At 39.6% G+C, this 16,297-nt stretch overlaps 2 protein-coding genes across 5 annotated transcripts in view; both read left to right on the top strand.

Moving 5' to 3' along the window:
- The window catches only part of chd5 (chromodomain helicase DNA binding protein 5), a 36,938-nt gene extending 28,448 nt beyond the window's left edge, over positions 1-8,490 (top strand). For both annotated transcript variants that reach the window (XM_063473627.1, XM_063473626.1), the window contains exons 30-40: positions 333-492; positions 598-677; positions 892-1,087; positions 1,176-1,265; positions 1,371-1,514; positions 2,023-2,131; positions 2,333-2,465; positions 2,616-2,811; positions 3,987-4,150; positions 4,838-4,964; positions 5,683-8,490. In XM_063473627.1, the coding sequence (XP_063329697.1) occupies positions 333-492; positions 598-677; positions 892-1,087; positions 1,176-1,265; positions 1,371-1,514; positions 2,023-2,131; positions 2,333-2,465; positions 2,616-2,811; positions 3,987-4,150; positions 4,838-4,964; positions 5,683-5,810 (1,527 nt within the window). In that variant the 3' untranslated portion in view covers positions 5,811-8,490. The remainder of the gene's footprint in view (positions 1-332; positions 493-597; positions 678-891; positions 1,088-1,175; positions 1,266-1,370; positions 1,515-2,022; positions 2,132-2,332; positions 2,466-2,615; positions 2,812-3,986; positions 4,151-4,837; positions 4,965-5,682) is intronic.
- A 1,742-nt stretch (positions 8,491-10,232) lies between these two features.
- The window catches only part of arhgef10la (Rho guanine nucleotide exchange factor (GEF) 10-like a), a 111,346-nt gene continuing 105,281 nt past the window's right edge, over positions 10,233-16,297 (top strand). For 2 of the 3 annotated variants that reach the window (XM_063473624.1, XM_063473625.1), the window contains exon 1: positions 10,234-10,561. The gene's annotated coding sequence lies outside the window, so the exon portion shown is untranslated. Of the gene's footprint in view, positions 10,562-16,297 lie in introns of all 3 variants that reach the window. The other variant, XM_063473623.1, reaches the window with a different exon arrangement.

Here is a 16,297-nt window from a genome sequence, read left to right as displayed (position 1 = left end):
CAGAATACAGCTCTTCCCTTATGAGAGCTACAGTTTAAAATTAGATTTTCTATTAATGTTTTTGTGCATGGCCTGTGGCAAATGAAGTTTTTAAAAAGTGTTGAAAAACCGAGTTGCCATGATAACTAGGCTAAGTTTGAAGTTAAAATGAGCTGGTCCATCTGGCTTGAGCCAGAATTAATATTTTACTAGTGCTTAATTATGCTACATGTACTTTATAATTTTATAATAGAGTTCTTCCTAATGCCTTATTTAAAGAATGTAGGACATCCAGTGAAAGTATAGGATGTTCTTTTTATTACAGTTGAATCTCTTTTTTTTTTTTACTGTAGGTGCAAGAGTTTGAGCATGTAAATGGGAAGTTAAGTTCTCCTGATCTGATTCCCATTGGAATGGAGCTGAAGAAACTGAATGAGAGTGTATCCTCTGATCCCAACACGCCTGTGCCAGCCAGCCCTGTTGCTACTCAGCCCAGCACTCCTATCCCACAAGGTCTGCTTTGATCATGTTTTGTTTTCCTCTAAATGTTAAAGTAAAGTTCATGCTGTATCACTTGATGACTGGAAATGAGCTGAGTTGTTGTTTTCTGGAATGTAGAAAAAACGGAGTCTTTCTTGGGTACTGCGGAGGACAAGGAAACCACAGAGCCAGAGAGCAAGAAACTGTCAGAGCAGGAAGTGAGTCCTTTTTTTTTCTCCCTTTAACCACCACTTTCTTTCTTTTCTCCTTTATTGTCTTGTCCATCATCTCATGGGTCATCACACTGTAACCATAACTCATCATTCTCAGAAGACGCTTGTCAAACTCCGACACCTTTTAACTTGTCTCTTTTTGCCCTTTACCGACTCTATCCTTTCTCCCTCTGTTGTCCTGTCTGTTTTCCCTCGGCAGGCTTCCACTGTTGAGCCAGCATCTGCACCCGAGAAGGCAACTGACAGTGACGAGAACAAGGGCAACTCAGAGGAGAAAACAGGAGATGAGAGGAACAGAACCGAGTCGCCCTCCACAAAGACGGAGCCATCTGCTAACCCAAAAGAGCCAGCTTTCAAACAGTCCGAGGCGCAATCCACTATCACCTCACCTAAGAGTGAGTGGTTTATGATCTGTGTACTTCAGATTTTATTCATCTGCAAGGCTGTGCTTTGTTTATTCATTCTTTTTTCTTCTATCCTCAGTGGAGCCATGCAAAGAAACCGAAAAGTCCTCAGAAAAAGGAGACACTGATTCTCCTCTGGCAAAAACTGAAGACAAGGAAAATAAGCCAGGTAAACGTGCTATGACTCCTTAAATTAAAGATGGAGGATTATTCTGCTATATATACCACTATATACACCACAGATATTTATTTTAATGAATTGTAACTTTTGCAGATGATGTAAAGAGTGAAGACGCATTAGACGGTCGATTAAATGGAGACAAGGACACTTTGGATGAGATGGACGACAGCAGGAAGGAAGACAAAAATGGATTCAAAGCAAAGTTCATGTTTAATATTGCTGACGGAGGTTTTACAGGTAAGAATCAATCTGATTTCTGTTATTTGTCCTTAATATACCTGGTGCTGACTGACCAGGTGTCACCTGCAGTACTCTGGTCACATTACTCCTTCATATCAACATATGAGATATGAGATAAAGCTGATCAATTAGACTCTGAGTTCACAAAGTCACTGACAAATGTTGTGTCACTGGGAGAAATTGTGACTTATAACCTCATCATGGAAGTCTTCTGAGTCTGATTTTCTGAGACAGCTATCCATATCGTCAGACTGTAGAGTGAAGTCTGCACCTTGTAAATAGATATTCTTTCTCTTCCCACTCTTCCTCTCTTTCCTCCCGTGTTTTCTTTGGTTTACTCAGAATCTCTACTGCAGGTTATTTCAGGTGTCACACTGATTTATCTTTGTTTTGATATAAGTTTTGTTTGTGTTTATATGCTCTTATTTCTCTTTACGTGTTACAGACATAAGGGATATTACTTTGTATTTTTGTAAGAACCCTGTTTTTATTCTTACGCCGTCAGAGCTGCACACCCTCTGGCAGACTGAAGAGCGAGCAGCGCTGTCTTCTGGAAAGATGCATGACATCTGGCACCGTCGCCATGACTACTGGCTGTTGGCTGGCATCGTGACGTATCCTTTTTTCCAGAGTGAGGAGCGAGAAGCATATGGCAGAGCAATGTAATTACTTATGACAGAAGTAGCTGCGGAGCTGATATTTACAAAATGTGAGGATGATGTAGAACTACGCTTTCCTGCTTCCTTTTTATTTGAAGAATTTTATGAGGTTTTTCTTGCTCCCATTTGCTTTCTTTGACCGTGAATTTATCTCAGACATGGCTACGCTCGCTGGCAAGACATTCAGAATGATCCACGTTATGCGATTCTGAATGAGCCTTTCAAGACCGAGATGCATAAGGGCAACTACTTAGAAATGAAGAACAAATTCCTGGCTCGCCGCTTTAAGGCAAGTGTGGAGTTTTTTGTTTAAAACAAAAAAACAGACAAATAACAATAATACACAATTATAATCTGAATACAAATGGAACCAGTTTGCATCTCCCTGCTATGTCTGCATTTCTTACACACTTCTCTTTGTTACTTTGCCTCTCTGTAGTTGTTAGAGCAGGCTCTGGTGATCGAGGAGCAGCTGAGGCGGGCAGCTTACCTGAATATGACCCAGGACCCGAGTCACCCTGCCATGGCACTCAACACTCGCTTTGCCGAGGTGGAATGTCTGGCCGAGTCCCACCAGCACCTGTCCAAAGAGTCTCTGGCTGGGAACAAACCCGCCAACGCCGTGCTGCACAAAGGTCCGCAGCCCAGTGTCAAAAACAGCAACAGTTTAACCTGGCAAGATTCAGCTACCCAGTGCTGATAAATAGCTTTTTGTGATGCAAAGTAACTGGTTTGTTTGTGCTTTGTTCTGTTTCAGATCAGATGTAGGAGGAAATATTAACTTGAACCTCCCTAAAATCTTCCTAGAATTACCAGCACTTCACTATTTTTTAACTGAGACAGCATATTTTATGAAATAAATAGTATTTGTGTTTCTTTCACAGTGTCCTGTGTTGTTAGAATCAGAATACTAATACCAGAGTAAATTATGTGGTCACAGTTGCTCCAAGACAGTAAGAACACTAAGGAACAAGTTAAAACGCCAATATAAAAAGTTACAAATGTTGCAAACAATTGCAAAATAGCTCCAATAATACAAACAGCTCTACGTATGTCATTCAGTGGTGCATTTAGGTCACCTCAGTCTCTCACTGAGCGTGCTCCTGTGGCTGGTTAGCGTGTCATGGAGTGGGTGGGTGGGTTAGAAGAGATTTATAACATGTGAAAAAAACTTCTGCAGTTACACTTTAAAAAGTCTTTTTTTATGTTATTTGAAACAGTATCAATCTCATTTCACTAATTACTAGTACACAAAAGCTACTATAACCTGTTAATAATACATGTTTTTTTTTCCAAATGGAGACAGCAGTAAATTCCATCCATCCAGATAGTAAACAGGATGCCAAAGGAAGCATTTACAGATATTTCCACTCCACTGTTTTGTGAAGAGCTTCTAAAAGGCAGCAAGTAAATATCCTGTTTGACACAGTGGCTTCATTTTATGTTAATTTGACTCACCATTAAAACATGCTTACAGTGATTAGTAGGATGAAAGTTTGGGAAGAGGCCAAAGACTGATTGAAACTGAGGCGTTAAAATGTTATCGTTTCAAAATGATGCTGACTGTGACCCTCACTGATTTGTCTGCCAGTGAAAAATGTTTTGGCATTTAGTTCTTGGCAGTTGTTAATTTCAGGTCCTGGAACATACAAATTAGCTTTTTTAATTATTTGAGGTTCACACTAATTTTGTTCAGGGTGTTGGAAAAGTTTTACATGCATTTTCCTGACATTTTATCTCTTTTATCTCACTCATTCTTTTAATACTAACATAAGTGAAACTGCTCTTGTGTGTGTTCGTGCTCTTGCAGTGCTGAACCAGCTGGAGGAACTTCTGAGTGACATGAAAGCAGATGTGACACGACTGCCCAACATGCTGTCCAGGATCCCACCGGTGTCGGCGAGGCTGCAGATGTCTGAGCGGAGCATCCTGAGCCGCCTCACCAGCCGAGGCAATGAACCTCCACCGCAGCAGGTGAGATGGAGCGTGGTTGTCAAGGAGATCAGGTGGTTTTAGAAAGCTTTAAAAAAAAAAAAATGGAATTAAAGTTATTTGAGCTCATTTCCTGTAAAACAGGTTAAGGCTCAAAAGTGGGCAACTTGGCTAAGTAAATTTAAGAAAAAGGAAAAGCTGTGTCCCAAAACCTTTGAAGTTCTCCGTTGTCGCAACTACACAGCCACACTATTCCTTTGAAATCTCAAACTTAGGCTCGCTATTCCCCACGGAAGATTTCCCTCAGGTGCGATATGGGGAAAGAAAAATCTCCCTTAAGTTGTTTACTTTCACCACTGTGCTCCACATTTTGCTCCCAGAGGATTTAACAAAAAATTGTTGTGTCTTTACTTTCCTCTCTGCTGTAGAGTGTGTGTTTTGTTCTGTTATACAAGGGATCATTTCAGCCAAGTAGTCTCTGTGGCCATGTGCTCTGACAGTCTTTTTTTGGTTGTTATGACAACGCTTTCCTGACCATGAGACAGTCGACACACTTTCCTCCGCTTTTATCTGTGTTTACTTTGCTGGTGTAGAAAGAAAACTTCTCTTACAGAGCAACTCAAGCCTGTTAAGTGCTGTATAGTAGAAAAAAAACAACTCATACCGAATACCTGCTATAATCACAAAGATGTTTACAGCAGGATGACTAATCCTTTGTGTGTGTTTCAGCCGTTTAGTCCAGGTGGGTTTGGCTGCTCCCAGATGTACAGCGGCAGTTTTGGAGGGGGATTCAGAGGACCAGGCGGACAGCCTATGGTTAACTATAGTCAGATGCCCTTAGGACCTTACGTCAGCGGTAACAATCAACATTTTGCACTATATCATATGTGACACACAACACGGGTGGCATTTTAACCCTGGAGAACCCATGGGGTCAAATTTGACCCCATGGGTTCCCTAGAAAACCAATGGGGTTGGCTCTGACCCCATGGGTTCTCCAGGGTTAATTTCATATGCAATAGACTGAGAGATTACATGTACAGTAAATGATGTCACCTTGGCAAACATACAATAAAAAGCTACAAGCAAAAGTCTGCATATGTTTGCAGAAGCACTAGTTTTCATTGTTAACTGCTTAGATAGGTCAAGTGATTGTTAAGGATCATTTTAATTAATCAAGAATCCATGTTAATCAACGTATTATCATTGTTCTTGCCATCTTTACTTAATGCTAATAGGCAGTCATTTAAGAGTAGAAACATTAGTAGAAACCCACAGGTTTTAAATAGTCACATTATCTAAATTCTATCTTCCCACATCACTGCAGATGTCCATTGTGCACTTTGGCCTATGACCTAGCTTTATAAATAGCTGGTCATAGAGCTTTAATTTGTCATAGAGCTAATTTTTGTTTTGTTTTTTAAGATAGATTTAGAATTTACTGACTTTGTTTTGCCTTTAAACAACTGTCTCATACCATCTGGCAAAATTCTCATTGTGCTTTAAAAATGTAAACATTCACATTCATATTGTTTCAGTGAACCACTAAAAAAAAAGATCCCTTCTCTTTTCAGTCTCCTCTAATGGCCCCCCACCCCCTACAAGCCATCTGGACAAGAAGTCACTTGACTCCTTGAGGGACGTGGCTACGCCTGACCTCAAATCAGGCAAACCTAGTGATGTCATCTGTATTGAGGACTAGACCAGCTCTGTAACACTGACCTCAGGTCAGAAACTCCCAGGGATGGAATCTCAATGGATGACTACTGACCAACTCTTATGCCACTCTCTCCTTGTTCTCTTGCTCCTTCCTAGCTCCAGATCTAAAAGTCAAGCTCTCTTCTCTCTACGGATAAGGCAATTAACTTTTTAATGCAGACGTATGTATCTTAACAATTGCACTTTTATCTTTAAAGAATCCTATAGAAGTATTTCAGTAGATGTTTGCTTTTGTTTACCTGTGATGGAAAGCTGCGGTTTAGGAAGGAAAATGGAGCAGCTTCTTTGAAAAGAGGATTTTTTTTTCTTTCGCTCTGCACTACAGTGGAAGACTCGAGCAAGTTGGTGGCACCGAGTTCCTGGCGCGCTTGACTGGGGCTCATTCTGATTCTGGAATGTGTGTTTTATTTGCGCCAGCCTCAATTCTTTTCATCTGCATACACTCAGTTGCTTTTACTCATCTGCCTATTTACTGTACACTGTGACTGTGCTCCCCCGGAGCTTGTCCCCTGTGAAGAGTGGAGGAGTCGAGGATGTCTACAGTCATAGCTTGATAAGAGATTGCTTTTTGAAGGCCAGTATTGTTATTTTAAATAAACTTGTGTTTTGTCATTCATGTTGTAACCTGTGAAGAAAATATTGATTTGAAAGCATCAAGAACTATTAACATGTATGCAGTAGCTGGACACAGGCTTTTGGAGAATCCTCTAAAGACTGCCACCTGCTGGTAATCTTAAGAAAGTAATTTCTGCTAAACCTGCAGGGAGACTTGACTGCAGTACCTGGGAACATTGGCCTCTTGTACTGTATATACTGAGAGACTGCTGTTTATTTTACCTCACATATGTCTAATGATAGTGAACACATGTAAACATACATGGATGAAATCAGAAGCCTGGCTTAGCGTTGTACATGAAAATCAAGTGAGAGAAAACTTTGGGAGTGGCAAGAATGATTTTTAATGCATTTTAGAGAAGACTGAGTATTTCTGTGTATGGTACAATATTTGTGATTCTTTCTATATTTGAATGTTAGTAGTGGCTGTAGAGCTTAACCCTGGGGCCATGACCGGTGGGACTTCATTGTAAACAGGGACCCATCTGGTACATCCACATACAGGGCTTCAGTGTTACCGAGACCAGAGTCCTGAATGGAGGGTGGAGTTTTATCCCTCTTATATCCCAGGGACTTTCCCAGTTCCCTTTTAATTGTTAGGACTAAATAAGAACACATGTGCTTATGGTGCAATGTCACCTCAAGTTTAGCATTTGATGCAGACTGCGCTTTTGTTTGCTTCTCTTTTTGTTGAGGTTAAATCTAATGTTTTTGGTCACTTGGTGCCATTAAAGGATATGATCCAGAATGATTTGTTCTTGTTGCAGTGCATTTCCTCCGCAGAGGTTAAGACTGTAAATTGTGGTGTCACAGTCAAAGCTTTTCATTTGAAGTAATATTCTCTGTGTATCAGCATTCAAGGACCATCATTGCTTTCAGATGATGTCGTCACTTCCAGCCTCCTTAGTAACAGTGTATGTGGTCATTTATTGCTTTACCTGGTGATAAGGCTACTACATGTTTACTCATTCCATCTACTATTTTGTGCTAAAGTGACTGTGCACCTGGTAAAACAGTCTTTTTATAAATTCACACGTATTTGATTTTCTATTAACACACTGCAAAAATATTAGGACTAAATGTACAAATCTTTATTGACAAATCTATCTTTTTTTTTTTTTCAATGATATGTTTGTATTATGATTATTATTACGCCATTGCCAAGGCACTTATTTGAAAATGCTGAAAGGATAATTGCTATTGACTAATCTAAAGTGAAGAAATAGTGATTTATGGTGAGTGTATTTTTTGCCAGTTCAAATGGTTGTCCTTAGGTGCTCTCTTCTGATTCCCTCTTCATTTTTCAGCTTGTATCGCACTCATCGTTTCTCGAAATGCTTTGACTTAAAAGTCAAATTCAAAACATTACAATTTGGAAAGCATCATGAGACTAATCTTGAGTGCACTACGCTTTTTTTAGTGTGAATCGATGCTGTTTTCGTTACCGTTTTTGTTCATGCCAGCAACTACTTGACCATGACATGGATGGTTGACAGACAGAACCTCAGAAACATGTAAATACTTGTTGAAATTGAAAGATTTTTCAGAGATAAGTCCATGTCATATAGATTTTTGTATTAAACTGAAAAAGATGAATGTTTACTGGATGGTGTTGCCATAGAACTGCTATGTGCACCGTATGTGCTCATCAATCAAAAACTTGTCCTTTTCCTCTGGAGCTGTGACCATGAGATGACGTCGAAAAACACAATACTTCACTGAAATGCAATCAAACTGAAGTCAGTATGAATGTAATGTCTGTTAAAAAGGCTTCAGTCTAATATTACCAATATGTTAACAATGTATGCACATGCTTATTAACGTGGCTTCAAAAGCTACCAAAAGACCCTGTTAAAAGGCACCTTTGTTGCAGTGAATGCACAGCATGTGAAGCGTTTGATGGTTCACTTTTGGGAGGTGGTAGTATATCAGGCATTTACAGACAATGAGCGCCAAGCAGTGTTATGGTACTGATATTTGTGCTGTATAGCAGTTGAATGAAAAAGTGAATTGTCATCTTTTTATTTGTATTCTGTGTATTTGTTCAATGTGTTTTAATAAATCTTCTGAACAACAGAATATTTTCTGGTCAGTTCTTGCTCTGTACTCAGTCTGGAGACAGCTGAAGAAGCATGCAGATAAATAACTGAGCTGAGGATTTCATAATCAAAGCGAATGACATTTGTCTACACTTCACCTCACACATTACATTGTGTTCATATGCAGCGACTTCTAGCACATGTCACAATGTGCATGAGCTTGCAGAACTGCAAATGTGATTATTGTCAGAAATAGAAATACTGAAGTACTCAGACTGAAAAAAAGAAAGCCAAAATATTAAGTGAATGAATGAATGTAACAATAAAAAGTAAAAGTCTGATACAGAACTGCCAAACACAGAGTCCAAGAGGCAACTGGCCCACCGAAGGGTTGAATCTGGCCCCTGAAATGGCGAATGTTAAAACTGTCATCAGGTCAATGAAAATGTACTTTCAAAAAAATGTAGTCAAATTGTAAAATCATTTTGTCCAAAAACACTCTGGATGTGTGTTTGTAGATCTGCTGTGATTGGTGAAGCATATAACAATATAATAAGCTGGCTTATTAAATTAAATGGGCGTTTACCTGTATTTCTTGTCATTATAGAAAGCTCACTTAAAGTCAAACTGGGTCATTGAACTTAAGGGAGTTTGATCACCCTGGTCTAATTCAAATTGAGTACCTTTATTTAGGATACTTGAAGCCTATTTAATATTAATGATGGTGTTTATTTTGTTAAGTAATTATGAATGCTGATAGTTTGTGTTTAACATGGTCATAAGATGCTTCCGTTGTGATACTAACACACCAGTTCCCTATGTTGTTTCAGATATTCACTGTAGTGCATCCTGGACACATTACCAAAACATGACAGGGCTAGCGCAGACAGATGACACACTCTCTGTGGCTGATTTAGAATAACCAGTTACCCTAAATTGCATGTAATTTGGTCTGTGGTCACCAAGACATAAAATGTGCATGTATAGAATCGTCAGTCAAATGTGATTTAAAAAGAAAAAAAGAAAAGAAAAGGGTTTTTTTTGGTGTGATTTCCCATTACCCACAGATTTCAGTTCAGGATTCTTTGAGTGCCAGCTCTGTCTCATAATGTCAAAAGTTGTGTATCAAAATGTCTAGCGTTAAAACAAACCCATATAAAAATTGCTATTAAAATAAGTCCATATTTTTTGTTTTTTAGAATGCAAGGGATTATTTCCCATCTTCTCAATGTGTCTAACCTAAACAAAAATAATAATAAATAAGAACGTATATACATTTATGTTCAATTCAGATAATAGACTGCTTCTTTAAAGTCCGTATTAAAGAGTTATATAAACGCACCTTAAACACACAGGCTGTTTGTGGTGTGGGGGGAACACAAGGATTATAGTATTAAGCATTACTTTGCTGGAGAACCAAATGTATTTTTTCATCTATTGTTTAACCGGCTGCCTAGCACAGACACCTTCATCCCACACGGAAGTGCTGTGAGATAGCGTTGCCCCTAATTCCTCTAGTCCAACCCCTTTTTGTCTGAATCTCGCCCCTGATTGGTGAAAATATCATCCCCTAGGCATTTAATTGGCTGCATGCTTGCCTTTGTCAATCTGCTATTGGTCAGTTGTGACTGAGGAACCCTCACCCCGCTTTGTGCCGCTGTCTGGACAGCAGCAGGGGTCTGGAGAGTGGGAGGAGGGAGAAAAACCAAAGAAAGGACAAAATGAAACTGGATGAGCTGAGGGGTGGCGGGTGGGGGCAATAAAAAAAGAGAGGGGAGACAGAGGGAGGAACCGAACCAGGCAGCTAAGAGAGGCAGCGAAAAAGGGGAGGGAGCAAAGAAGGTTACCTCATCTAGAACTGTACACACGGTGCAGGGGAGAAGTTGTGGGAAAGTAAACAGGACAGGAGAATTCCAATCTGTGTTCAGCCACTTGCAGCCCTCACAGGAGACTATAAAGATGAGTGTGCTGGAACTGGAGCTGTGGTAAAAGCTGAGAGTTTATGGGAGGCTACCAGGATTAAAGGGTCATCAGGGAGTGCCTGAAGCTTCTCGGAGGACACACTACTGAGGACAAGGAGGTGAGAGGCATATTTGTTGTGTTCCAAATAGGTTCTCCCTTTCCTTGTCTTATTTTTTTTTTTATCCTTTTATTCTGTCTCTTCTCCTTCTCACTCTCCACTCTCAGCATGGTTAGCATGTTGCAAAGACAGCAGCTTTGTCCAAGAGGGCTATTGATGGAGTGGAGTTGGGGGTGGGTGTGCTGGTTTGTGCCTCTCTGTCTCTCAGTCCGGCACGAAGGGCAGCTGAATGGACAAGAAAATGTGGAGGAGAAGAGCAAAGGATGGGAATGGTAGATACCCGTGTGGCCCTTTGGCAGAGTACACACCATCATGGACGATTAAACCTGAGCCTGCCTCAAATAGCCAGCAGGGATACAGAGGATGAGGCCTTGTTATGATAGCAATTTCAGAGACAGACACCAGGAAGGATGAGAGAGGGATTGGTGGCTCAACCTAGACCCAAAACACCTACTGGCTGGGTTTTTTTGCACACTTCTCCAGTGCCTTCAGCTATAAAAAAGAGGCCTGATCCCGGCCTAAACCATTCCAGTTTGACGGTTGCTTCCCAGCGTACAATGGCCCCTTCTAGGATGGATTTCACACTGCCTCTATACTCTCAGCAGAATAGAAAGGGGACACAGGAGGGTGGAGGGTTGGAGTTGGGGGGCCTAAGGGACCTCTGACCAAGTAATTTGCATTTTGTGCTAGGGCTCTGTTTCTGCTTCACTGGCCGGATGTCCAAGGCATTTTTTTTTTAAAGAAACTCTATGGGCTCACTGTATCCGATTTTTTTCTCCGTAGTCACAGTCCAGCACTTCCAACAGACATTAGGAATTCATTCATGCATGTCTTTAAACTACCACAAAGACTTTACTATCAGTGGACACCCTCTTCGTTTTGCCAAACATTCACCCATGAAACTTGCACACATGCACTCACACAGTGTACACATGTAAGGCCTTGAGACTGAACTTAACAATAAGCCATTTGATAGTGGGTACACGCCTCCCAAATGTTTACCGGTGTACTGTATCACACACTGACTACATTCCCCTGGGATGTAGTCAAGAATTAGATAATTAACTAGTAGAACACATTCAGAACTGTTTGGATGTGGAAGCTTATCTGAAGTATTTTGTAGTCACACTAATGTCATGTTACCCAAACATGTCTTATCGTATTTCCTGTTAGCTCTTTTTGATAACAAATTCTAAAGCCAAGTCAACTTAACAAAATTCATTAGCCTTCATTAGCCTAATCGCCAACAACATGTTTAGTAGGTTAGTTAGTGATTCTAAACTGACTATTTTTCTGAATGTGAGTGTGAATGGTTAGTTGTCCCTCTGTGTTAGCCCTTTTAATGTACTGGCAAGCTGTCCAGGTCCATCATGGCATATTCTGAATTACAAGTGAATGGGTTTACAGACACCATCTCTACTGTTTTATTAAAGTACAGTTAGGCCCATATATATTTGGACACTGACAAAAGTTTAATTTTTACCTGTTTACTGAAACATATTCCAATTATAGTTATATAATGGACATAATGTGTAGACGCAGCTTTTATTTGAGGGTATCCACATTCAAATTGAGGGGTTCAGGAGTTTTAGCTCCTTAACATGTGCCACTCTCTTTTTAAAGGCACCAAAAGTAATTGGACGCAAAAGGCAGTTTCATGGGCAGGTGTAGGCAATTCCTTCGTTATGTCATTGTCAATTGAACAAATAAAGGGCCTGGAGTTGATTTGAGGTGTGGCACTTGCATCTGGAAGATTTTGCTGTAAACAGACAACATGCGGTCAAAGTAGCTCTCCGTGCGGGTGAAACAAGCTTTTCTTAAGCTGCTAACAGACAGAAAAACAGAAACAGAAAAAAACCCATCTGAGAAACTGCTACAATATTAGGAGGGGCAAAATCTACAGTTTTGTACATCCGAAGAAAGAAAGCAAGCACTGGTGTACTCAGCAATGCAAAAAGACCCGAACGTCCACGGAAGACAGCAGTGGTGGAAGATCGCAGAATCATTTCCATGATGAAGAGAAATCCCTTTACAACAGCCAACCAAGTGAACAACACTAAACTCCAGAAATATGCAGTCAAAATGATTGGGTGGTGTTTCATTATACAGATGGACAATTACCCAAAACATACAGCCAAAGGAACCCAGGAGTTTATTAAAGCAAACAAGTGGAATATTCTTGAATGGCCAAGTCAGTCATCTGATCTTAATGAGCATCCATTTCTCTTGTTGGAGACTAAACTTTGGACAGAAAGGCTTACAAATAGACAGCAAATTTGTCCAACTACTTTTGAGCCCCTGAAATGAAGGGTATTGTTTAAAATGCTTTAGTTGCTTATATTTTTATGCAATCTTTTTGTTCAACCCTCTAAATTAAAGCTGAAAGTCTGCATTTCAACTATATCTGAGTTGTTTCATTTAAAATTCATTGTGATAACGTACAGAACCAAAATTATAAAAAAAGTTGTCTCTGCCCAAATATTTATAGACCTAACCGTAGTTGGATCAGGTGACCCTGAATCCTTCCTTAGTTATGCCGCACTTGGCTCAGGCTGTTGGCAGCTTCCCATGATGCCCTGGGTGTTTGTTCTTCATTCACCTCTTTTCACTTTCTGTGTTTATGCACTCTGACAACGAAAGTTTGCCCTGTTACTTTGAGCTGCATAACTCTGTGTTTATGCATTTAATCATTAGTTGTTAAACTCAGGCTCACTTCCACAGTCTGGCTTTTGTCCAGTCTTCCTCCCCTCAGCCCCAACTGGTCGTGGCAGATAGCTGTCCCTCCCTGTGGCTGGTTCTGCCAAAGGTTACTTCGTGTTAAAAGGGAGTTTTTCCTTCTCACTGTCACCAAGTGTTTGTTAATAGGGGGTCCTTTAATTGTTGTGGCTTTTTCTGTGTTATTGAAGTGTCTTTACCTTGCAATATTAAGTGCCTCGAGGCAACTATTATTATGATTTGGCATCATATAAATAGGATAGAATAGAAGTGAAATTAAACTTTTGAGCCATAAGGAAACATTTGTTTGAAAGTCAGTGAAATTGAATATGTTTATAAATTGTCATCTTTTGATAAACTAACCTTCATCGGTCACAGTAAGTGTCAAAACAAACATAATGCTGGCACTCACTCAAAAGTTCTCTTAGTGTGGGAATATCTTTTTATCTTGTTTTTGCTTCAGGAACTATGAAAGGAAATGTGAAGTTTAAAAAGCTGTGACATAAAGCATTGGCAAACAACCAGTGTTGGTTAAATTAAGGTAGGGTTTTCAAGCTCTGACACTTTGTATGCCTTTCTAATCTTGGAATTTTTGATTAGTAGTTTCAGTCAGAAATATAATTTTATATAACCTTTACACTACAGAGAATGTCTTTTGGAATATGATTATTCTCATACAGGATCTGGGGTTTTAAGGACCGCCTTTTTCCCCTTTGGTTTCAAAGTGGATTTTTTTTAAGGGGGGGAGTTTTGCATTTATTTGGAGTGTAGAGTAGACAGGAAAGGAGGCGAGAGCAGGGGAAGATGAGCAACAAAGGGCCGTGGGTAAGACTTGAACCCAGGATGCTGCATTTCAGCCATATGGCATATGTTCGCCTGCTCAGTCGGTGAGCTGAACTGGAAAATAGATTTTTTTTACTTGATTTGACTGATGTAATTGTGCGAAAATAACTGTGTTCTTTAATTTAGCAATTCAGCAGCAATGTGGTGGTACTTTGTCTCTTTATGTACTCTGTGAACTATGTTATATGTACTCATGTATTTGGAACTGCTGACGGTACTGACAAAAAAGCCAAAACATCAAGTCTGAGTAAAATAATTAACTTGGTGTCCTGTTCCAAACAGAGGTATGCACCTATTCTTTTCACCCCATAAACTATTTTCATCTTCAGCATCTCACTATTTACACTTCTTTAAAATCTTCTATGTTGTTTCTGCACAGATGTGCCAACCTGTCTGATACTGCTAAGTTATGCAAGTATAGAGTTCTAATTTTGGAACGTAAGAAATACTAGGAACTAAAGATTAGGGCACGCTGACCTCTGTAGTATTGACTAGTCTCTTTCTGTCAGATCTTATGAAACTAAGATTTCAATTAAATTACATATTTAATGGAATTGCAGGAAGGTTTAATTGCACTATTATTAAAAGAACTTCTTGAGATTTCGTAAGAAAACCATAGACATTCTTTCATTTGAGAGCACATTTTCATATGTGATCTCTGATTTGACTGGCACATCAAAAGAGCAGCCACCCCTGTTTGGCACTGACAATGAAAGTTTGCCTTGTTACTTTAAAGTGCACAATAGCAAACATCAAACAAACACAATGTCAAATCTAATGCCAAAGGCAACAGCAGACTGCAGAAATCTAAGAAAGTCACTGCACATATCAAAAACGGAATTGTCTGAGATTGTTTACATAAGACATTTTAGATTTACCTAAGTGTAGTTACTATTGTTGTTCTGTGGTCCCAGTTGCTGTTTTTATTGTTACGCTCTAGCCTGGAGCAAGATCAGATAGAAGAGACTGACATCTACTTGGAACTCAGAGGAAAGCCATTCAGAAGTTTTTATTGGGAACAGGGAATTATTCCCGCTATATTTGGATGCTCCAGTATTAGTCTGTACTATCTTTTATGTGGACAAAGAACAAATCAGTACAACACTTACAGCATACATCATACAAGCTCATAATAGCACTTCACACAGGGATTTTTGTTGAGTATTTGATGTTACTGGAGAATTCCCCTTTATGTATCAGACAGCTTTGATATTTAGAAACACTTGTGATAAATGTTATGATTTTTCAGGCGTGTCTCTGAAAAATCTAAGGGGGTGTCTTTTTTGATGATTATATGCAGTAGACATTGGAGACATTGAATCTAAAAACACAAAAAACTTCCTTCTGGTTTCTTATTAGTTTTTGCATATTTGTCATACTTACATGCTTCAGATCATCAAACAAACTTTTAGACAAACACAAACAAAGATAATACAAAACCCAGTTTATTAACACTGATTTAATTTACTATGAGAGAAAAGCTATCCAAAAGTAACTGGCCCCATGTGAAAAAGTAACTGCCCCTTAAACCGAATAACTGATTGCGGCACCCTTGCAATCAAGTGTTGGCAATAACTGGCCATGAGTCTTTCACATCACTGCGGAGGAATTTTGGCCCACTCTTCTTTACAGAATTGATTTAATTCAGCCACACTGGAGGGTTTTTGAGTGTGAATGACCTGTTTAAGGTCGTGCTAAAACATCTCAATTAGATTTTAATCTGGACTTTGACTAGGCAACTTCAAAACCATTTTTAAAGCAGTTCAGAGGTTTACTTACTAGTGTGTTTCATTTCATTGTCCTGCTGCATAGCCCAAGTGCGCTTGAACTCTAGGACATGAACTGATGACCGGAGCTTCTCCTTCAGAATTTTATGGTAGAGCAGAGAATTTTTGATCCCAAGTCATCAAGCAGCAAATCAACCCCAGACAATCACACTACCATCACCACGTTTGTTTTGGTGTGATGTTCTTTTTATGAAATGCTCTTTTAGTTTTATACCAGATGTAACGAGACGCAATCCTTTCAAAAAGTTCCACTTTTGTTTCATCAGTAATATTTTCCCCAAAGTTTTGGGGATCATCAAGATGTTGTTTGGCAAATGTGAGATGAGCCTTTGCGTTCTTTTTGGTCAGGAGTGGTTTTCATCTCGGAACTCTCCCACTCATGCCATTTTTG

The sequence above is a fragment of the Pelmatolapia mariae genome, linkage group LG5, assembly GCF_036321145.2.
Source record: "Pelmatolapia mariae isolate MD_Pm_ZW linkage group LG5, Pm_UMD_F_2, whole genome shotgun sequence".
Classification (NCBI taxonomy): domain Eukaryota; kingdom Metazoa; phylum Chordata; class Actinopteri; order Cichliformes; family Cichlidae; genus Pelmatolapia; species Pelmatolapia mariae.
The sequence above is the reverse complement of the archived record's forward strand: the minus strand, read 5'-3'. Positions and strand labels throughout refer to the sequence as shown.